This window comes from Oncorhynchus kisutch, unplaced genomic scaffold, assembly GCF_002021735.2.
Source record: "Oncorhynchus kisutch isolate 150728-3 unplaced genomic scaffold, Okis_V2 scaffold1253, whole genome shotgun sequence".
NCBI lineage: Eukaryota > Metazoa > Chordata > Actinopteri > Salmoniformes > Salmonidae > Oncorhynchus > Oncorhynchus kisutch.
This window is the reverse complement of record NW_022263198.1, coordinates 35,001-60,315: the sequence shown is the minus strand read 5'-3', so window position 1 is coordinate 60,315 and position 25,315 is coordinate 35,001. Positions and strand designations below refer to the sequence as shown.

General features: G+C 44.5%; 1 protein-coding gene across 1 annotated transcript in view; it reads right to left on the bottom strand.

Annotated features, from left to right (window-relative positions):
- Nucleotides 1–254: 254 nt before the first annotated feature.
- The window catches only part of LOC116365475 (testican-2), a gene marked incomplete at its 3' end in the record, with an annotated part of 46,692 nt that continues 21,631 nt past the window's right edge, over nucleotides 255–25,315 (bottom strand). The window contains exons 2-3 of the mRNA XM_031818099.1: nucleotides 2,531–2,539; nucleotides 255–300 (exon numbers count right to left, since the gene is read on the bottom strand). Of these exons, the coding sequence (XP_031673959.1) occupies nucleotides 255–300; nucleotides 2,531–2,539 (55 nt within the window). The remainder of the gene's footprint in view (nucleotides 301–2,530; nucleotides 2,540–25,315) is intronic.

The following is a 25,315-nucleotide window of genomic DNA, read 5'->3' as shown; positions in this document are numbered from 1 at the left end:
CCGTGTTCATTAGGGCACAGCGTAGCAAAAATGTTTCTTATTGGAACATTCTAGGTAGTCCCTCACTCCCGTTTTCTTCCATTTGTTGCGTAACAAAATGGCGACTCCATGGTTCTTTTTCACACACTCAATCCAGGAACCCATTTTTACATCATCTGTAGTGTACATTACTTAAAAAAAAAAAAATGTTTAACATTTTTTTTTTTGATAACATGAAGACAGAAGGTTATATGACATCATTTCCTTTAACTTACTTTCATCCGAGCCTGGGGTTTCCTCCACATTCCTGATGTAGTCGTCCTAGAGAGAATGTGAGAATCGGAGTAGTGTCACTGCAGAGTGTTGCAGAGTGTAGTGTAAACAACAACAACAACAACATCATATCCAAGGACAGAACAGAAGATCACAGACGGTCTCACTCTCTGTAAGTGGTGATTTTAGCTTCCTCCCTGTCACACAGGGAATGTACACTCTCAGAATGAGTATGTACCAAAAGGGACCCTATTCTTTATTATTGCTCACTACTTCCCTATATAGTGCCATATAATATAGTAGTGCACTATGTTGGGAACAGGATGCCATTTGGGAAACACAGAAACTATCTTTTAGACTGGTCTCTGGTGGTTGTTTGACTGGTCTCTGGGGGTGTTTGACTGGTCTCTGGGGGTGTTAGACTGGTCTCTGGGGGTGTTAGACTGGTCTCTGGGGGTGTTAGACTGGTCTCTGGGGGTGTTTGACTGGTCTCTGGGGGTGTTAGACTGGTCTCTGGGGATGTTAGACTGGTCTCTGGGGGTGTTATGACTGGTCTCTGGGGGTGTTAGACTGGTCTCTGGGGGTGTTAGACTGGTCTCTGGGGGTGTTAGACTGGTCTCTGGGGGTGTTAGACTGGTATCTGGTGGTGTTTGACTGGTCTCTCGGGGTGTTAGACTGGTCTCTGGGGGTGTTAGACTGTTCTCTGGGGGGTGTTAGACTGGTCCCTGGGGGTGTTAGACTAGTCTCTGGGGGTGTTAGACTGGTCCCTGGGGGTGTTAGACTAGTCTCTGGGGGTGTTAGACTGGTCTCTGGGGGGGTGTTAGACTGTTCTCTGGGGGTGTTAGACTGGTCTCTGGGGGTGTTAGACTGGTCTCTGGGGGGTGTTAGACTGGTCCCTGTGGGTGTTAGACTAGTCTCTGGGGGTGTTAGACTGGTCCCTGGGGGTGTTAGACTAGTCACTGGGGGTGTTAGACTGGTCTCTGGGGGGTGTTAGACTGGTCTCTGGTTGTGTTTGAGGGTTAGAATTATGATAAAAATGCTAAATCTCCCATAGTATCCATTTCTACTGACCTGTGTGCGTGTGTGCGTGTGTGTGTGTGTGTGTGTGTGTGTGTGTGTGTGTGTGTGTGTGTGTGTGTGTGTGTGGATGAGGACCCACAGGATTATGTTTGTTACGACTGGCTTGGCCTTATCCTACACTGGGATCCCAGCAGTATAACACAGAGCTCTCAAGTCAAGCTGAACAACTTAAGCCAAAGGCGTTTCGTATATTCAGAGGAAGTGTGGAGACAGACGAGATCCATTAAAGGGATACGTCTCAAATGGAACGCTGTTCCCTTTATAGTGCACTACGTTTTCACCAGGGCCAGTTTATAGGGAACACGGTGCCAATTGGGACACATGCATACATCTATATGTCTGGGCTGTTGAAGTGTAATAGTTTAATGTCTGGTGTTATGATGCGGTTTGGCAGTTTAATGTCTGGTGTTATAATGCAGTTGGTCAGTTTAATGTCAGGTGTTATAATGTGGTTAGGCAGTTTAATGTCAGGTGCTATAATGCAGCTAGGCAGTTTAATGTCTGGTGTTATAATGCAGTTTGTCAGTTTAATGTCTGGTGTTATAATGCAGCTAGGCAGTTTAATGTCTGGTGTTATAATGCAGCTAGGCAGTTTAATGTCAGGTGTTATAATGCGGTTTGGCAGTTTAATGTCTGGTGTTATGATGCGGTTTGGCAGTTTAATGTCTGGTGTTATGATGCAGCTAGGCAGTTTAATGTCTGGTGTTATAATGCAGATAGGCAGTTTAATGTCAGGTGTTATAATGCGGCTAGGCAGTTTAATGTCAGGTGTTATAATGCGGTTTGGCAGTTTAATGTCAGGTGTTATAATGCGGTTTGGCAGTTTAATGTCAGGTGTTATAATGCAGCTAGGCAGTTTAATGTCAGGTGTTATAATGCGGTTTGGCAGTTTAATGTCAGGTGTTATAATGCGGCTAGGCAGTTTAATGTCAGGTGTTATAATGCAGCTAGGCAGTTGAACTAAGACCATGAGACATAATAAGTGATAATCTTCATGAATCAATGGCTATATAGAATTAGCTAGCTTGTTCCTATCGAGCAGAGACATTGACTACTCTTGATTGAAAAGGGCAGGTAACATCTGCAGTCCAAAGAGAGAGAATTGGACAGATTCCCAATCCTCCTCCTCCGGTTTAAAGAGAAACGTCAACATGAAAAGACCGAACAGAGAAACCGGATCTAGAAGATGTTTACTAACCTCAACTTCCTGTAGTGATGAACGGTGATGTGGGAGAGGAGAGAAAGAAAGAGAGAGAGAAAAGCAGAAGGTCATTGTTAGAGTAAAGAAAATGACTTCTTCACAAAAACATTTCCATTGAGGTTTTCCCCCATTCAGAGCTTGATTCAGCAACAGCAGCAGCAGTCAACCCCTAATGCACACTGATTGAAAATACAGGCCTTAGTCTGCCTGCTTCTTATCCTGGGGGAATCTGCCTCCTTTCAGAAGACATTTGGAGGGGATTATAGGGCCCTATTAACCCTCCCACACACTGACACACACACGCACACACACGCACGCACCCACCCACGCACACACATATACACGCAGTATGAGGATTGTGGCCTATTAAGGAAAGGATGATCAGGTTCCACTTCTATGAGTTGGCAGGGGGCCCAATCACCACCTAGCACGAATCATTCTCTGACTGTTTACCAGCAGCTGCCCAATCACCACCGAGCACGGATCATTCTCTCCCTGTTTACCAGCAGCTGCCCAATCACCACCTAGCACGGATCATTCTCTCCCTGTTTACCAGCAGCTGCCCAATCACCACCGAGCACGGATCATTCTCTCACTGTTTACCAGCAGCTGCCCAATCACCACCTAGCACGGATCATTCTCTCCCTGTTTACCAGCAGCTGCCCAATCACCACCTAGCACGGATCATTCTCTCCCTGTTTACCAGCAGCTGCCCAATCACCACCTAGCACGGGTCATTCACTCCCTGTAGCTGCCCAATCACCACCTAGCACAGATCATTCACTCCCTGTAGCTGCCCAATCACCACCTAGCACGGATCATTCACTCCCTGTAGCTGCCCAATCACCACCTAGCACAGATCATTCACTCCCTGTAGCTGCCCAATCACCACCTAGCACGGACCATTCTCTCCCTGTTTACCAGCAGCTGCCCAATCACCACCTAGCACGGATCATTCACTCCCTGTAGCTGCCCAATCACCACCTATCATGGATCATTCACTCCCTGTAGCTGCCCAATCACCACCTAGCACGGATCATTCACTCCCTGTAGCTGCCCAATCACCACCTAGCACGGATCATTCACTCCCTGTAGCTGCCCAATCACCACCTAGCACGGATCATTCACTCCCTGTAGCTGCCCAATCACCACCTAGCACGGATCATTCACTCCCTGTAGCTGCCCAATCACCACCTAGCACGGACCATTCTCTCCCTGTTTACCAGCGCGGCTGCCGACACTGACTGTCCACCTGTCATGTCTACAGTCTGTCCACCTGTCATGTCTACAGTCTGTCTGTCCACCTGTCATGTCTACAGTCTGTCCACCTGTCATGTCTACAGTCTGTCTGTCCACCTGTCATGTCTACAGTCTGTCCACCTGTCATGTCTACAGTCTGTCCACCTGTCATGTCTACAGTCTGTCTGTCCACCTGTCATGTCTACAGTCTGTGAAGTAGTGCGATCAACCAAGACAAAGTCCTTGAAAACTAGAAAACTGTCTGGAGTCATCAAAGTCAATGGACCGCAGGGCACCAAAGCGGCCGACGAAGTGATTTGGATTTCCTTCACCGTTAAGTAGGAACAAAACACACTGAGTATGGACTGAGTTGGTGTCCCAAGCGGGCCGACACGGCCCTGATTAAAAGTATATGTAGTGCACTACACAGGGAATAGGGTAGAATTTGGGACACCGAAGCACAGAACTGACGGGATAGACAGTTGGTATTTGGTGTAAAATACACCATTGAGTTAACACACAGGGAGTCCTTTCTTTTAATCCATTTCACTGTTCTGGGATCAGTCCAAGGTCATTTACACAACAATACACACACACACGCACGCACGCACGCACACACACACACACACACACACACACACACACACACACACACAAACAAACACACACACACCACAGCCCTACCATATTTGTTCTATCATTCACTGGCCCGCCCCCCTGTATTCAGCAGAAATACAGCCCAGCCCCTTGCCTTCCTCCTATAACTCAAGCTACTAAATAAACATCGTTCTCTGTCTAGTTAGCAGTACTGAGAACCTATGTACAATATATCACTATGGGATGTTTACAGCCCACACAGGGAGAGCCAGAGAGGCAGGCTGCATCCCAAATGGTGCTCTATTCCCTACACAGTGCACTACTTTTAACCAGAGCCCTATATAGGCCCTGGTCCATATAGGGAACAGGGTTCCATTTGGTACGCTACCCCACAGAGAAGCAACGGGAGGAAGGCTATAAAGTCTGACATCAGGTTAGATCACAGAGCAGAGCAGAGTCGTAGGACTTCACCATTTCATTTCAGACCAGGCCGTTTCTCTAAGGTAAATAATATGTTTTGTGTTGTCAGTAAATTGGCCAAGTCCCATATCTATTATAGTCTATATCACCTGGTCCTATATCTACTATAGTCTATATCACCTGGTCCTATATCTATTATAGTATATATCACCTGGTTCTATATCTATTATAGTATATATCACCTGGATCTATATCTATTATAGTATATATCACCTGGTTCTAAATCTATTAAAGTCTATATCACCTGGTTCTAAATCTATTAAAGTCTATATCACCTGGTTCTATATCTATTATAGTCTATATCATCTGGTCCTATATCTATATAATCTGGTTCTATATCTATTAAAGTCTATATCATCTGGTTCTAAATCTATTAAAGTCTATATCACCTGGTTCTATATCTATTATAGTATATATCACCTGGTTCTATATCTATTATAGTCTATATCACCTGGTATTAAAGTCTATATCACCTGGTCCCATATCTATTAAAGTCTATATCACCTGGTTCTATATCTATTAAAGTCTATATCACCTGGTATTAAAGTCTATATCACCTGGTTCTATATCTATTAAAGTCTATATCACCTGGTATTAAAGTCTATATCACCTGGTTCTATATCTATTAAAGTCTATATCACCTGGTATTAAAGTCTATATCACCTGGTCCTATATCTATTATAGTATATATCACCTGGTTCTATATCTATTAAAGTCTATATGACCTGGTCCCATATCTATTAAAGTTTATATCACCTGGTCCGATATCTATTAAAGTCTATATCACCTGGTATTAAAGTCTATATCACCTGGTTCTATATCTATTAAAGTCTATATCACCTGGTATTAAAGTCTATATCACCTGGTTCTATATCTATTAAAGTCTATATCACCTGGTTCTATAGCTATTAAAGTCTATATCACCTGATCCTAAATCTATTAAAGTCTATATCACCTGGTATTAAAGTCTATATCACCTGGTTCTATATCTATTATAGTATATATCACCTGGTTCTATATCTATTAAAGTCTATATGACCTGGTATTAAAGTCTATATCACCTGGTTCTATAGCTATTAAAGTCTATATCACCTGGTTCTATAGCTATTAAAGTCTATATCACCTGGTTCTATAGCTATTAAAGTCTATATCACCTGATCCTAAATCTATTAAAGTCTATATCACCTGGTATTAAAGTCTATATCACCTGGTCCCATATCTATTAAAGAGATATATTACCAGGTTATACAGACTAAAAATGTGTCTTTTTCACCTGGTCCTACACTGAGTGTACAGAACATTAGGAACAACTGCTATTTCCATGACATAGACTGACCAAGTGAATCTATGATCCCTTATTGATGTCACCTGTTTAATCCACTTCAATCAGTGCAGATGAAGGTGAGGAGACGGGTTAAATAATGATCTTTAAGCCTTGAGACATGGATTATGTATGTGTTCCATTCAGAGGGTGACTGGGCAAGACAGAAAATATTTAATTGCCTTTGAACAGGAAATGGTCGTAGACGCCAGGCGCAATGGTTTGAATCAGGCACAACGGTTTGAGCCAGGCGCAACGGTTTGAGCCAGGCGCAACGGTTTGAGCCAGGCGCAACGGTTTGAGTCAGGCGCAACGGTTTGAGCCAGGCGCAACTGTTTGAGTCAGGCGCAACGGTTTGAGCCAGGCGCAACGGTTTGAGTCAGGCACAACGGTTTGAGTCAGGCACAACGGTTTGAGTCAGGCACAACGGTTTGAGCCAGGCACAACGGTTTGAGTCAGGCACAACGGTTTGAGCCAGGCACAACGGTTTTGCTGGGTTTTTCATGCTCAGCAGTTTCCTGTGTGTATCAAGAATGGTCCACCACCCAAAGGACATCCAGCCAACTTGACACAACTGTGGGAAGCATTGGAGTCAACATGGGCCAGCATCCCTCATGTTATCCTGTTCCTTATCCTGTCTGTTATCATGTTAGCTTGTCTGTGATCATGTCTGTTATCCTGGTAGCCTGTCTGTGATCTTGTCTGCTATCCTGTCTGTAATACTGGGGGTGTCCTCGGATGGGGCCACAGTGTCTCCTGACCCCTCCTGTCTCAGCCTCCAGTACTTATGCTGCAGTAGTTTATGTGTCGGGGGGCTGGAGTCAGTTTGTTATATCTGGAGTACTTCTCCTGTCCTATTCGGTGTCCTGTGTGAATCTAAGTGTGCGTTCTCTAATTCTCTCCTTCTCTCTTTCTTTCTCTCTCTCGGAGGACCTGAGCCCTAGGACCATGCCCCAGGACTACCTGACATGATGACTCCTTGCTGTCCCCAGTCCACCTGGCCATGCTGCTGCTCCAGTTTCAACTTCCACCTGACTGTGCTGCTGCTCCAGTTTCAACTGTTCTGCCTTATTATTATTCGACCATGCTGGTCATTTATGAACATTTGAACATCTTGGCCATGTTCTGTTATAATCTCCACCCGGCACAGCCAGAAGAGGACTGGCCACCCCACATAGCCTGGTTCCTCTCTAGGTTTCTTCCTAGGTATTGGCCTTTCTAGGGAGTTTTTCCTAGCCACCGTGCTTCTACACCTGCATTGCTTGCTGTTTGGGGTTTTAGGCTGGGTTTCTGTACAGCACTTTGAGATATCAGCTGATGTACGAAGGGCTATATAAATACATTTGATTTGATTTGATCAGCACAGCAGCACAGCAGCACAGCAACACAGCAGCACAGCAACACAGCAGCACAGCAGCACAGCAACACAGCAACACAGCAACACAGCAGCACAGCAGCACAGCAACACAGCAGCACAGCAACACAGCAGCACAGCAGCACAGCAACACAGCAACACAGCAGCACAGCAGCACAGCAGCACAGCAGCACAGCAGCACAGCAACACAGCAGCACAGCAACACAGCAACACAGCAGCACAGCAGCACAGCAGCACAGCAGCACAGCAGCACAGCAACACAGCAACACAGCAACACAGCAACACAGCAACACAGCAGCACAGCAGCACAGCAGCACAGCAGCACAGCAACACAGCAGCACAGCAACACAGCAGCACAGCAGCACAGCAGCACAGCAGCACAGCAACACAGCAGCACAGCAACACAGCAGCACAGCAACACAGCAGCACAGCAACACAGCAACACAGCAGCACAGCAGCACAGCAGCACAGCAACACAGCAGCACAGCAACACAGCAGCACAGCAGAACAGCTTAATAATGGAACTGAATTATATGGACATTTCAGCGAGGCTTCAGCTAGCTAAAATATTAAACATTTAATTTAAGATGACGCTTTGGAACATAGCTACTGCATTAAGTTATAAAAAAAACAGCTGTGATATTTAAGTGGCAAACCATTTCAGAGAGGAATTTTCATAGAATCCTAGTCGTGGGAAGTAGAGGTGCTGAGGGTGCTGCTGCACCCCCCTGAAAAAACAGATTTATTTTCGTTGACGTTGTCGTTGACGTTGTCCTTCGTGCCACTAAAAGCATATTGAATTTGAATTGAGAGAGAGAGAGGCTTGGGCAAGGGGAGAGAGAGAGAGAGAGAGAGAGAGAGAGAGAGAGAGAGAGAGAGAGAAAGAGAGAGGCTTGGGCAAGGGGAGAGAGATAGATAGATAGAGAGAGAGAGAGAGAGAGAGAGAGAGAGAGAGAGAGAGAGAGAGAGAGAGAGAGAGAGAGAAAGAAAAAGAGGCGGTGGGAAGGGAGAGGCTGGGCCGAGAGAGAGAGAGAGAGAGAGAGAGAGAGAGAGAGAGAGAGAGAGAGAGAGATTGTGGGGAGCAGTGACCAGTGGTATGATATTCACGGTACGGAGCAGAGGTCCCTTGAGTTATGTGATTCATATCATGGATAGCACCTCTCCTGCCGTTGGTCCACAGCCCTGTAATATAGCTGGTGTAAAACAGCAGTAATGGATCCTGCCTGACTGGCCAGATGCTGTGTTCTGCTCCTCCAGGAACACTATTAGCCTGGAAATGTCTGGCCACAAGCCTGCCTGACTGAGCTGCTCTGAATTCACGTCTATCTCACCTCACAGCACAGGCCTGGTGAGGGGGTCCGTTTAGGATTTAAATACCCACTGCCACCCCCTCCCCCTTACTCCATAGGTCACGTAGGTTTCCTCCCAAATGGCACCATATTCCCTACATAGTGCACTACTTTTGACATTTGGGACACAAAGACAATGCCATCTAGTCAGAGGCTCATTTCACCTGCAACAAAGTGCTAAATAAGGGGTTGTTTGAAAGTCGCGCATATAAACATTGTCAAAATTGTCTGTCTGAAATGGGTGTTCTGTCTGAAATGGGTGTTCTGTCTGAAATGGGTATTCTGTCTGAAATGGGTGTTCTGTCTGAAATGGGTGTTCTGTCTGAAATGACTATTCTGTCTGAAATGGGTATTCTGTCTGAAATGACTATTCTGTCTGAAATGGGTATTCTGTCTGAAATGACTATTCTGTCTGAAATGGGTATGTTCCAGCAACACTTAGCACAAACACCCCACCATAACTCCTCTAGACGGGGTGCCTCCAGACAGCCCTGTCACTGAGACATGTTAACCTGGTCACTGATACTGATTAGCCTGGTCACTGAGACTGATTAACCCTGTCACTGAGACTTATTAACCTGGTCACAGTGCCCTGTCACTGAGACTGATTAACCTGGTCACTGAGACATGTTAACCTGGTCACTGAGACTTATTAGCCTGGTCACTGAGACTGATTAACCCTGTCACTGAGACTTATTAACCTGGTCACAGTACCCTGTCACTGAGACTTATTAACCTGGTCACTGAGACTTATTAGCCTGTCACAGTGCCATGTCACTGAGACTTATTAACCTGGTTACAGTGCCCTGTCACTGAGACTTATTAACCTGGTTACAGTGCCCTGTCACTGAGACGTATTAGCCTGGTCACAGTGCCCTGTCACTGAGACTTATTAGCCTGGTCACAGTGCCCTGCCACTGAGAGGGAGGATAACAGTGATGTCTCTCCTCTCTGTCAGGGAGGGTAACAGTGATGTCTCTCCTCTCTGACAGTGATGTCTCTCCTCTCTGACAGTGATGTCTCTCCTCTCTGACAGTGATGTCTCTCCTCTCTGACAGTGATGTCTCTCCTCTCTGACAGTGATGTCTCTCCCCTCTGTCAGGGAGGGTAACAGTGATGTCTCTCCTCTCTGTCAGGGAGGGTAACAGTGGTCTCTCCTCTCTGTCAGGGAGGGTAACAGTGAAGTCTCTCCTCTCTGTCAGGGAGGGTAACAGTGATCTCTCCTCTCTGTCAGGGAGGGTAACAGTGGTCTCTCCTCTCTGTCAGGGAGGGTAACAGTGATGTCTCTGCTCTCTGAGTGCATTGTAAACTCCTCTCCACTGCCAGCAGTGATTTTCACAGTGATGGAGTTAGCTCTCCTCTCTGAGTGCATTGTAAACAGCAGTGATTTTCACAGTGATGGAGTTAGCTCTCCTCACTCTCTCTCTCAAGGAATCAGCGGGTTTTGAAATGAGAGAGAAGGTGAGTTGTAGCCCCACAGCCGTTATCCACATAGAAATGCATTAAGAGCGTTTCAAAAGGGAACTATATGGATCTGTCCAGGCCTGTAGAATGCACAATAGTGACGCATAGCGGTTTCTCACCTGGACATGAAGAAGGGAACTAAAAGTGTATCATTCTGTCCAGGTCTGGACATGAAACAGATTTTCGCAGCTGAAATATTTGGCCATTTTTCTTTTTAAAAATCTCTCAAAGCGACTCCTGGGACGGCTCTCTGAGATGTGGCAGTCGAGACGTTCCCTGTTTCTTTCATTCAGCCATGACCATGAGGACAGACACACACACACACAAACCCTCAAGAAGACATCCTGTCAAACAACATTTGGTTTTCTGCCATTGGTTGAACATGACCTCATTTCAGGAAGTTGCATCACAAAGACGTGTTGTGTTTCCTCCCACATGCTCTAATGCTCAGAGTCTTCCAACTAGGGACCTCTAATCATGGAGCAGCGTTGGCACATCAAAAGACCACACACACACACACAGGGACATAAAGTACAGTACTGTAGGTGCAGTAGGATGAAGTGTGGCTCTGCATGCTCTGAGACATCCTGTAATTGGAGAAGAATTCTGAGGAAAGGATTCTGAGGAAAAGATTCTGAGGAAAAGATTCTGAGTAAAGGATTCTGAGGAAAAGATTCTGAGGAAAAGATTCTGAGTAAAGGATTCTGAGGAAAAGATTCTGAGGAAAGGATTCTGAGGAAAAGTTTCTGAGGAAAGGATTCTGAGGAAAAGATTCTGAGGAAAGGATTCTGAGGAAAGAATTCTGAGGAAAGGATTCTGAGGAAAGGATTCTGTGGAAAGGATCACATTTAAGGGTGTTTTCTCATTTTTATGAACATTTGGGGTCAATATTAATTAGGCTTACTGGCTAGGTCATATGGAGACAGATTGATTTCCATTTATAAACTGTTATTAATTATTATGGAATGGCTGAGAGCAAACAATGATGATAACCATCACAGAGAGTGTGTGTGTGTGTGTGTGTGTGTGTGTGTGTGTGTGTGTGTGTGTGTGTGTGTGTGTGTGTGTGTGTGTGTGTGTGTGTGTGTGTGTGTGTGTGTGTGTGTGTGTGTGTGTGTGTGTGTGTGTGTGGTCACAGGGTTCCTTACAGGACACTAAATCACAGGGATGCCAAGGTAAATACACTCCCTGGCTAATTATCTGTCTGTCTGTGTGGGGAATGAGAACAAATGACATTGTGCTGGCCCCTGATAAGTGGAAAAAGTCCCCAATTGTCCTACTTGAGTAAAAGTAAAGATACCTTAATAGAAAATGACTCAAGTAAAAGTGAAAGTCACCCTGTAAAACACTACTTGAATAAAAGTCTACAAATATTTGGTTTTAAATATACTTAAGTTTCAAAAGTACATGTATAAATCCATTCAAATTCCTTATATTAAGCAAACCAGACGGCACGATATTCTTGTTATTTACATTTACGGATAGCCAGGGGCCACGCTCTAACACCATTTAAAAACAAAGCATTTGTGTTTAGTGAGTCCTCCAGATCAGAGGCAGTAGGGATGACCAGGGATGTTCTCTGTTTAGTGAGTCCTCCAGATCAGAGGCTGTAGGGACGACCAGGGATGTTGTCTGTTTAGTGAGTCCTCCAGATCAGAGGTAGTAGGGACGACCAGGGATGTTCTCTGTTTAGTGAGTCCTCCAGATCAGATGCAGTAGGGATGACCAGGGATGTTGTCTGTTTAGTGAGTCCTCCAGATCAGAGGCTGTAGGGATGACCAGGGATATTCTCTGTTAAGTGAGTCCACCAGATCAGAGGCAGTAGGGATGACCAGGGATGTTCTCTGTTTAGTGAGTCCACCAGATCAGAGACAGTAGGGATGACCAGAGATGTTCTCTGTTTAGTGAGTCCACCAGATCAGAGGCAGTAGGGACGACCAGAGATGTTCTCTGTTTAGTGAGTCCACCAGATCAGAGGTAGTAGGGACGACCAGTTCTCTTTAAGTTTGGGAATTGGACCATTTTCCTGTCCTGTTAAGCACTCAAAATGTAACGAGTACTTTTGGGTGTCAGGGGAAAATGTCTGGAGTAAAAAGTACAGAATTTCCTTTAGGAAATTAGTGAAGTAAAAGTAGTAAAAATATAAATAGTAAAGTACAGATACCCTAAAAAACGACTTAAGTACTTTACACCACGGCACCCTATTCCCTACGTAGTGCACTACTTTTGACCAGGGCCCCCATAGGGAATAGGGTGCCATTTGGGACACTGCCTCTGTGTAACGCTATGAGGCAGAAGTACATCAGGCCTCATTGGGACTGTGCTGCTGCTCGTTCAGCCGAGGGGAAAAGCTACATGTGATTTAGCTGGCTGGCCCGTTGCTGATGTACGATCTGCTTGATTAAGGTCAGTTCAATATGACTGAGTACTGCAGATACATTACACTGCCCAATCTGCAAATTAACGAGTTTGTCCTACGAACACACACGCACACACAAAACACACACACACACACACACACTATAAACACAGCTGTTGGACACACAGGGTCAACACATCATGTCCTTGTCATCTCGTTAAGCATCTCAAATGGCACTGTATTCCCTATATAGTGCACTACTGTTGACCAACAGTAAACACTGAGGCCAGGCAGAGCCTGAACACACACACACACACACGTATACCCACAAGCACACACACACACACACACCTCCATAACTCACAGTAGGGATCCAGATGCCAGGGTATTGAGAGGGTACTAAGAGTAGTCTGGATACTAGTACATGATAAGAATGATTGTCAAACCTTGTAGTGACATTAGAACAGGGTCAGAACAAGGAGAGGGGGGGGGGGGGGGGGTGTTACCATTTCACATTTCTCTGGGCAACAGAGTTACTTCTACAAGTTCCCATCTGTCCCTTTACTGCTGCTGTTTCCACACTGAATACATGTCTGTCCTGAAGGCCAGCAGAACCCCCCCCCCCCCCCCCAGTGTCCTGAAGGCCAGCAGAAACCCCCAGTGTCCTAAAGGCCAGCAGAACCCCCCCCAGTGTCCTGAAGGCCAGCAGAAACCCCCAGTGTCCTAAAGGCCAGCAGAAACCCCCAGTGTCCTAAAGGCCAGCAGAACCCCCCCCCCCCCCCCAGTGTCCTAAGGGCCAGCAGAACCCCTCAGTGTCCTAAAGGCCAGCAGAACCCCCCAGTGTCCTAAAGGCCAGCAGAACCCCCCAGTGTCCTAAAGGCCAGCAGAACCCCCCAGTGTCCTAAAGGCCAGCAGAACCCCCCAGTGTCCTAAAGGCCAGCAGAACCCCTCAGTGTCCTAAAGGCCAGCAGAAACCCTCAGTGTCCTAAAGGCCAGCAGAACCCCCAGTGTCCTAAAGACCAGCAGAAACCCCCCAGTGTCCTAAAGGCCAGCAGAACCCCTCAGTGTCCTAAAGGCCAGTAGAACACCCCCCCCCCTCCAGTGTCCTAAAGGCCAGCATAAACCCCCCCAGTGTCCTAAAGGCCAGCAGAAACCCCCCAGTGTCCTAAAGGCCAGCAGAAACCCTCCAGTGTCCTAAAGGCCAGCAGAAACCCTCAGTGTCCTAAAGGCCAGCAGAAACCCTCCAGTGTCCTAAAGGCCAGCAGAAGCCCCAGTGTCCTAAAGGCCAGCAGAACCCCTCAGTGTCCTAAAGGCCAGCAGAACCCCTCAGTGTCCTAAAGGCCAGCAGAACCCCCAGTGTCCTAAAGGCCAGCAGAAACCCCCCAGTGTCCTAAAGGCCAGCAGAAACCCCCCAGTGTCCTAAAGGCCAGCAGAAACCCTCAGTGTCCTAAAGGCCAGTAGAAACCCTCCAGTGTCCTAAAGGCCAGCAGAACCCCCAGTGTCCTAAAGGCCAGCAGAAACCCCCCAGTGTCCTAAAGGCCAGCAGAAACCCCCCAGTGTCCTAAAGGCCAGCAGAACCCCCAGTGTCCTAAAGGCCAGCAGAACCCCCAGTGTCCTAAAGGCCAGCAGAACACCCCCCAGTGTCCTAAAGGCCAGCAGAACACCCCCCAGTGTCCTAAAGGCCAGCAGAACACCCCCCCCCCCCCCCCTCCAGTGTCCTAAAGGCCAGCAGAAACCCCCCAGTGTCCTAAAGACCAGCAGAAACCCCCAGTGTCCTAAAGGCCAGCAGAACCCCTCAGTGTCCTAAAGGCCAGTAGAACACCCCCCCCCCCCCTCCAGTGTCCTAAAGGCCAGCAGAAACCCCCCAGTGTCCTAAAGGCCAGCAGAAACCCCCCAGTGTCCTAAAGGTCAGCAGAAACCCTCCAGTGTCCTAAAGGCCAGCAGAAACCCTCAGTGTCCTAAAGGCCAGCAGAAACCCTCCAGTGTCCTAAAGGCCAGCAGAACCCCCAGTGTCCTAAAGGCCAGCAGAAACCCCCCAGTGTCCTAAAGGCCAGCAGAAACCCCCCAGTGTCCTAAAGGCCAGCAGAATCCCCAGTGTCCTAAAGGCCAGCAGAACACCCCCCAGTGTCCTAAAGGCCAGCAGAACACCCCCCAGTGTCCTAAAGGCCAGCAGAACACCCCCCCCCCCTCCAGTGTCCTAAAGGCCAGCAGAACACCCCCCAGTGTCCTAAAGGCCAGCAGAACACCCCCCAGTGTCCTAAAGGCCAGCAGAACACCCCCCCCCCCTCCAGTGTCCTAAAGGCCAGTAGAACCCCCCCCCCCCCCCCCCTACAGTGTCCTAAAGGCCAGCAGAACCCCTCAGTGTCCTAAAGGCCAGCAGAAACCCTCAGTGTCCTAAAGGCCAGCAGAAACCCCCCAGTGTCCTAAAGGCCAGCAGAACCCCTCAGTGTCCTAAAGGCCAGTAGAACACCCCCCCCCCCCCCCAGTGTCCTAAAGGCCAGCAGAAACCCCCCAGTGTCCTAAAGGCCAGCAGAAACCCCCCAGTGTCCTAAAGGCCAGCAGAACCCCTCAGTGTCCTAAAGGCCAGTAGAACACCCCTCCCCCCTCCAGTGTCCTAAAGGCCAGCAGAAACCCCCCAGTGTCCTAAAGGCCAGCAGAAACCCCCCAGTGTCCTAAAGGCCAGCAGAAACCCTCCAGTGTCCTAAAGGCCAGCAGAAACCCTCAGTGTCCTAAAGGCCAGCAGAAACCCTCCAGTGTCCTAAAGGCCAGCAGAATCCCCAGTGTCCTAAAGGCCAGCAGAAACCCCCCAGTGTCCTAAAGGCCAGCAGAACCCCCAGTGTCCTAAAGGCCAGCAGAAACCCCCAGTGTCCTAAAGGCCAGCAGAAACCCTCCAGTGTCCTAAAGGCCAGCAGAACCCCCAGTGTCCTAAAGGCCAGCAGAAACCCCCCAGTGTCCTAAAGGCCAGCAGAAACCCCCCAGTGTCCTAAAGGCCAGCAGAAACCCTCAGTGTCCTAAAGGCCAGCAGAAACCCTCCAGTGTCCTAAAGGCCAGCAGAACCCCCAGTGTCCTAAAGGCCAGCAGAAACCCCCCAGTGTCCTAAAGGCCAGCAGAAACCCCCCAGTGTCCTAAAGGCCAGCAGAACCCCCAGTGTCCTAAAGGCCAGCAGAACCCCCAGTGTCCTAAAGGCCAGCAGAACACCCCCCAGTGTCCTAAAGGCCAGCAGAACACCCCCCAGTGTCCTAAAGGCCAGCAGAACACCCCCCCCCCTCCAGTGTCCTAAAGGCCAGCAGAAACCCCCCAGTGTCCTAAAGACCAGCAGAAACCCCCCAGTGTCCTAAAGGCCAGCAGAACCCCTCAGTGTCCTAAAGGCCAGTAGAACACCCCCCCCCCCCCCTCCAGTGTCCTAAAGGCCAGCAGAAACCCCCCAGTGTCCTAAAGGCCAGCAGAAACCCCCCAGTGTCCTAAAGGTCAGCAGAAACCCTCCAGTGTCCTAAAGGCCAGCAGAAACCCTCAGTGTCCTAAAGGCCAGCAGAAACCCTCCAGTGTCCTAAAGGCCAGCAGAACCCCCAGTGTCCTAAAGGCCAGCAGAAACCCCCCAGTGTCCTAAAGGCCAGCAGAAACCCCCCAGTGTCCTAAAGGCCAGCAGAACCCCCAGTGTCCTAAAGGCCAGCAGAACACCCCCCAGTGTCCTAAAGGCCAGCAGAACACCCCCCAGTGTCCTAAAGGCCAGCAGAACACCCCCCCCCCCCTCCAGTGTCCTAAAGGCCAGCAGAACACCCCCCAGTGTCCTAAAGGCCAGCAGAACACCCCCCAGTGTCCTAAAGGCCAGCAGAACACCCCCCCCCCCCCCCCTCCAGTGTCCTAAAGGCCAGTAGAACCCCCCCCCCCCCTACAGTGTCCTAAAGGCCAGCAGAACCCCTCAGTGTCCTAAAGGCCAGCAGAAACCCTCAGTGTCCTAAAGGCCAGCAGAAACCCCCCAGTGTCCTAAAGGCCAGCAGAACCCCTCAGTGTCCTAAAGGCCAGTAGAACACCCCCCCCCCCCCCCCCCCCCCCCCCCCCCCAGTGTCCTAAAGGCCAGCAGAAACCCCCCAGTGTCCTAAAGGCCAGCAGAAACCCCCCAGTGTCCTAAAGGCCAGCAGAACCCCTCAGTGTCCTAAAGGCCAGTAGAACACCCCTCCCCCCTCCAGTGTCCTAAAGGCCAGCAGAAACCCCCCAGTGTCCTAAAGGCCAGCAGAAACCCCCCAGTGTCCTAAAGGCCAGCAGAAACCCTCCAGTGTCCTAAAGGCCAGCAGAAACCCTCAGTGTCCTAAAGGCCAGCAGAAACCCTCCAGTGTCCTAAAGGCCAGCAGAATCCCCAGTGTCCTAAAGGCCAGCAGAAACCCCCCAGTGTCCTAAAGGCCAGCAGAACCCCCAGTGTCCTAAAGGCCAGCAGAAACCCCCCAGTGTCCTAAAGGCCAGCAGAAACCCTCCAGTGTCCTAAAGGCCAGCAGAAACCCTCAGTGTCCTAAAGGCCAGCAGAAACCCTCCAGTGTCCTAAAGGCCAGCAGAACCCCCAGTGTCCTAAAGGCCAGCAGAAACCCCCCAGTGTCCTAAAGGCCAGCAGAACCCCCAGTGTCCTAAAGGCCAGCAGAACCCCCAGTGTCCTAAAGGCCAGCGGAACACCCCCCAGTGTCCTAAAGGCCAGCAGAAACCCCCCAGTGTCCTAAAGGCCAGCAGAACCCCCAGTGTCCTAAAGGCCAGCAGAAACCCCCCAGTGTCCTAAAGGCCAGCAGAATCCCCCCAGTGTCCTAAAGGCCAGCAGAAACCCCCAGTGTCCTAAAGGCCAGCAGAAACCCCCAGTGTCCTAAAGGCTATCAAAAACTATGAAATAGCACATATGGAATCATGTAGTAACCAAAAAAGTGTTTAAACAAATCAATATATTTTAGATTCTTCGAAGTAGCCACACACACGTTATTTCATAGTGTTGATGTCTTCACTATGATTCTACAATGTAGAATATAGTACAAATAAAGAAAAGCCTTGAATGAGCAGGTGTGTCCAGACGTTTGACTGGTACGGTCTACCCTGTGTCCCAAACCTTTTTTTTTCTCTTCTTGCGGGACCGGACAAGCAAACCCGATTCAACATTTCAACTATTCATTGGCAAGTTGAATTAGGTGGTCTTTTGTTCGGAGCTACAACAAAAACGTATGCTGTTGGGAGTACTGGAGTAGTGGGTTTCTGTTGGCCCTATGTTGTGCAGAACGCTGTATGGGTCCTGGTCAATTGTAGGACACTACATAGGGAATAGGGAGCTATTTGGGATGCAGACACAGAGTCTATAAGGGAAGGGTGCGACCTCCATTAACCATGGCCAGGTGTTCAGAGCAGCTGAGACATAAATAATTCACTACGATGATACAATGGAGTCCTGAGGACACACACTGTCAAATGGCATTTAAGTATTTTAGCTGTTTCAGTTGTTTCAGCTAAACACCCACACACACACACACACACACACACACACACACACACACACACGCACGCACGCAGACACACCCGCACACACACACACACACACACACACTCACACACACACACACACACACACACGCACGCAGGCAAACCCGCACACACACACACACACACACACACACACAGACATAGGTACAGAAACACACACACAGACATAGGTACAGAAACACACACATACAGGCATAGGTACAGAAACACACACACACACAGACAGACACAGGTACACACACACACAGGTACACAAACACACACACACACAAATACAGAAACACTAACACACATGTAGACACGCCCAACCATGTAAACCCTCCTGAGTCTGTGGCTGGATATAAAGGCTGTTACAACAGGATAGAATCATCACTTTGACTAACTCAGTTATCCTCCAACGGTACTGTGTGTGTGTGTGTGTGTGTGTGTGTGTGTGTGTGTGTGTGTGTGTGTGTGTGTGTGTGTGTGTGTGTGTGTGTGTGTGTGTGTGTGTGTGTGTGTGTGTGTGTGTGTGTGTTTGTGTATGTGTGTGCGTGTGCGTGTGAACAACAGAGTGTCCCTTAGCTTGTCGATGTTAAGATGTCACTGTACCAGGTGTACAGCAGCTGTTTACACATTCACCCCTGGTCTCGTGACATTGTGTGATTTTAGCCCTGTGTCTGTCTCGGGTAGCAACAGAGGTCATTACAGATAGACAGGTAAGGCACGGACACGCCGTAGCGTTTGACGGCTGATATTACTTAGCATCTCTGAACAGAGTGCCGGACGTCATTTGCAAACCGAGTAAAAAAAAACGATTCTACATGATGAAACGTGTGACAACGTCAGCAGTCAATGACACCACCTGTGGGTGGTCCTAAAACAACACCGCGCCGAACGAACAGAGAACGAACGGCAGGCCAACAACAGACTGTCACTCAGTGTGATGCGTTTTCTCCTGTACATAGACAGATAATTACATAGACCGATAATTACAGAGACAGATAATTACATAGACAGCTAATTACATAGACCGATAATTACAGAGACAGATAATTACAGAGACCGATAATTACAGAGACAGATAATTACATAGACAGATAATTACATAGACAGATAATTACATACAGATAATTACATAGACAGATAATTACATAGACAGATAATTACATAGACAGATAATTACAGAGACAGATAATTACATACAGATAATTACAGAGACAGATAATTACATACAGATAATTACATAGACAGATAATTACAGAGACCGATAATTACATACAGATAATTACATACAGATAATTACATACAGATAATTACATACAGATAATTACATAGACAGATAATTACATACAGATAATTACAGAGACAGATAATTACATAGACAGATAATTACATACAGATAATTACATAGACAGAGATAATTACATAGACAGATAATTACATACAGATAATTACATAGACAGATAATTACATAGACAGATAATTACATAGACAGATAATTACAGAGACAGATAATTACATACAGATAATTACAGAGACAGATAATTACATACAGATAATTACATAGACAGATAATTACAGAGACCGATAATTACATACAGATAATTACATACAGATAATTACATACAGATAATTACATACAGATAATTACATAGACAGATAATTACATACAGATAATTACAGAGACAGATAATTACATAGACAGATAATTACATACAGATAATTACATAGACAGAGATAATTACATAGACAGATAATTACATACAGATAATTACATAGACAGATAATTACAGAGACAGATAATTACAGAGACAGATAATTACATACAGATAATTACATAGACAGATAATTACATACAGATAATTACATAGACAGACAATTACAGAGACAGATAATTACAGAGATAGATAATTACATAGACAGAAGATAATTACATAGACAGACAATTACATAGACAGATAATTACAGAGACAGATAATTACATAGACAGATAATTACATAGACAGATGATTACAGAGACAGATAATTACATAGACAGATAATTACATAGACAGATAATTACATAGACAGATAATTACATAGACAGATAATTACAGAGACAGATAATTACAGAGACAGATAATTACATAGACATAATTTCAGAGACAGATAATTACAGAGACAGATAATTACATAGACAGATAATTACATAGACATATAATTACATAGACAGATAATTACATAGACAGATAATTACATAGACAGATAATTACATAGACAGAAGATAATTACATACAGATAATTACATAGACAGAAGATAATTACATACAGATAATTACAGAGACAGATAATTACAGAGACAGATAATTACAGAGACAGATAATTACAGAGACAGATAATTACATACAGATAATTACAGAGACAGATAATTACATAGACAGATAATTACAGAGACAGATAATTACAGAGACAGATAATTACATAGACAGATAATTACATAGACAGATAATTACATAGACCGATAATTACATAGACAGAAGATAATTACATAGACAGAAGATAATTACATAGACAGATAATTACATAGACAGAAGATAATTACATAGACAGAAGATAATTACATAGACAGAAGATAATTACATAGACAGATAATTACATAGACAGATAATTACACAGACAGATAATTACATAGACAGATAATTACATAGACCGATTATTACATAGACAGATAATTACAGAGACAGATAATTACATAGACAGATAATTACATAGACAGATAATTACATAGACAGAATATAATTACATAGACAGAAGATAATTACATAGACAGATAATTACATAGACAGAATATAATTACATAGACAGAAGATAATTACATAGACAGAAGATAATTACATAGACAGATAATTACATAGACAGATAATTACATACAGATAATTACATAGACAGATAATTACATAGACAGATAATTACATAGACAGAAGATAATTACAGAGACAGATAATTACATAGACAGATAATTACATAGACAGATAATTACATAGACAGATAATTACATAGACAGATAATTACATAGACAGATAATTACAGAGACAGATAATTACAGAGACAGATAATTACAGAGACAGATAATTACAGAGACAGATAATTACATAGACAGATAATTACATAGACAGATAATTACATAGACAGATAATTACATAGACAGATAATTACATAGACAGATAATTACAGAGACAGATAATTACAGAGACAGATAATTACATAGACAGATAATTACATAGACAGATAATTACATAGACAGAATATAATTACATAGACAGAAGATAATTACATAGACAGATAATTACATAGACAGAATATAATTACATAGACAGAAGATAATTACATAGACAGAAGATAATTACATAGACAGATAATTACATAGACAGATAATTACATACAGATAATTACATACAGATAATTACATAGACCGATAATTACATAGACCGATAATTACATAGACAGATAATTACATAGACAGATAATTATATAGACAGATAATTACATAGACAGATAATTACATAGACAGATAATTACATAGACAGATAATTATATAGACAGATAATTACATAGACAGAAGATAATTACATAGACAGATAATTACATAGACAGATAATTACATAGACAGATAATTACATAGACAGATAATTACATAGACAGAGATAATTAGATAGACAGAGATATTTACATAGACAGAAGATAATTACATAGACTGAAGATAATTACATAGACTGAAGATAATTACATAGACAGAAGATAATTACATAGACAGAAGATAATTACATAGACAGATAATTACACACAGATAATTACATAGACAGATAATTACATAGACAGAAAATTACATAGACAGATAATTACATACAGATAATTACATAGACAGATAATTACAGAGACAGATAATTACAGAGACAGATAATTACATAGACAGAAAATTACATAGACAGATAATTACATACAGATAATTACATAGACAGATAATTACATAGACAGAAAATTACATAGACAGATAATTACATAGACAGAGATAATTAGATAGACAGAGATATTTACATAGACAGAAGATAATTACATAGACTGAAGATAATTACATAGACTGAAGATAATTACATAGACAGAAGATAATTACATAGACAGAGATATTTACATAGACAGAAGATAATTACATAGACAGAAGATAATTACATAGACAGAAGATAATTACATAGACAGATAATTACATAGACAGATAATTACATAGACAGATAATTATATAGACAGATAATTATATAGACAGATAATTACATAGACACAAGATAATTACATAGACAGAGATAATTAGATAGACAGAGATATTTACATAGACAGAAGATAATTAGATAGACAGAAGATAATTAGATAGACAGATATAAGGGTCAATCCATATGATGTAGCCTGATAATCACCTGACTCAAAGTCAACATTTCTTTGATAAAATAAGAGTCAAATGGATCTTCTAACTGTGTAGTAACACTGTACATTCCACTAGTAACAACATATTGTTCTATTTTCCAGAGAAGAACAGTCCAGTCTAATTTCCCCTTGTCCTGCTAGTGTAATGCTCTTTGTCTCTGAGAGAGGAAGATCTTTAGTGAATCTATATCCTGTACTAAGTCCATCAATTCCCATTAAAAAGTCATAATCAGTGCATTTCCAGGTCACTTTGTTCATTAGAGAAGAGCAGTATTGATTCAGTCCTGTCCTGGGCGTCCCACCACTCAACACATAGTCTATGTCCCAAATAGTATATTCACTAGATGGTGCACTACTTTTAACCAGGGCCCATAGGGAATAGGGTACTATATATGGAATAGGGTACTATATAAGGAATAGGGTACTATATAGGGAATAAGGTACTATATAGGGAATAGGGTACTATATAGGGCATCATGGTCTATTATCATGTCTCCTGAAAGACAGGAGAGCGTCAACAGGGCAGCAGAGAAGAGCCAACTTCCAGGCAGATGTCATGATAAATAATGCATTAGAGATGGGGCTGAATGAAGACTTTGGAAAGACTAATTATTCAGCTGGACATTTTAGACTCCATTCGCAAGAAAATAGCCCAGTCTCCAAAAATATATTCTGAAAGCTGAATTCATCCAGGCAGACAGGCAGGCAGGCAGGCAGGCAGGCAGTGAGTCAGTCAGTCAGTCAGTCAGTTAGTCAGGCAGTCAGTCAGGCAGTCAGTCAGTCAGTCAGTCAATCAGTGAGGCAGTCAGGCAGTAAGTTAGTCAGGCAGTCAGTCGGTCAGTCAGGCAGTCAGTCATTCAGTCAGTCAGTCCACATTATCCCCATATAGGAGACTCTCACACAGCCTCCTCTACTCAACATATTGAGGTACAGTATATCACAACTATTAACCATTCACACAGCCTCCTCTACTCAACATATTGAGGTACAGTATATCACAACTATTAACCATTCACACAGCCTCCTCTACTCAACATATTGAGGTACAGTATATCACAACTATTAACCATTCACACAGCCTCCTCTACTCAACATATTGAGGTACAGTATATCACAACTATTAACCATTCACACAGCCTCCTCTACTCAACATATTGAGGTACAGTATATCACAACTATTAACCATTCACACAGCCTCCTCTACTCAACATATTGAGGTACAGTATATCACAACTATTAACCATTCACACAGCCTCCTCTACTCAACATATTGAGGTACAGTATATCACAACTATTAACCATTCACACAGCCTCCTCTACTCAACATATTGAGGTACAGTATATCACAACTATTAACCATTCACACAGCCTCCTCTACTCAACATATTGAGGTACAGTATATCACAACTATTAACCATTCACACAGCCTCCTCTACTCAACATATTGAGGTACAGTATATCACAACTATTAACCATTCACACAGCCTCCTCTACTCAACATATTGAGGTACAGTATATCACAACTATTAACCATTCACACAGCCTCCTCTACTCAACATATTGAGGTACAGTATATCACAACTATTAACCATTCACACAGCCTCCTCTACTCAACATATTGAGGTACAGTATATCACAACTATTAACCATTCACACAGCCTCCTCTACTCAACATATTGAGGTACAGTATATCACAACTATTAACCATTCACACAGCCTCCTCTACTCAACATATTGAGGTACAGTATATCACAACTATTAACCATTCACACAGCCTCCTCTACTCAACATATTGAGGTACAGTATATCACAACTATTAACCATTCACACAGCCTCCTCTACTCAACATATTGAGGTACAGTATATCACAACTATTAACCATTCACACAGCCTCCTCTACTCAACATATTGAGGTACAGTATATCACAACTATTAACCATTCACACAGCCTCCTCTACTCAACATATTGAGGTACAGTATATCACAACTATTAACCATTCACACAGCCTCCTCTACTCAACATATTGAGGTACAGTATATCACAACTATTAACCATTCACACAGCCTCCTCTACTCAACATATTGAGGTACAGTATATCACAACTATTAACCATTCACACAGCCTCCTCTACTCAACATATTGAGGTACAGTATATCACAACTATTAACCATTCACACAGCCTCCTCTACTCAACATATTGAGGTACAGTATATCACAACTATTAACCATTCACACAGCCTCCTCTACTCAACATATTGAGGTACAGTATATCACAACTATTAACCATTCACACAGCCTCCTCTACTCAACATATTGAGGTACAGTATATCACAACTATTAACCATTCACACAGCCTCCTCTACTCAACATATTGAGGTACAGTATATCACAACTATTAACCATTCACACAGCCTCCTCTACTCAACATATTGAGGTACAGTATATCACAACTATTAACCATTCACACAGCCTCCTCTACTCAACATATTGAGGTACAGTATATCACAACTATTAACCATTCACACAGCCTCCTCTACTCAACATATTGAGGTACAGTATATCACAACTATTAACCATTCACACAGCCTCCTCTACTCAACATATTGAGGTACAGTATATCACAACTATTAACCATTCACACAGCCTCCTCTACTCAAC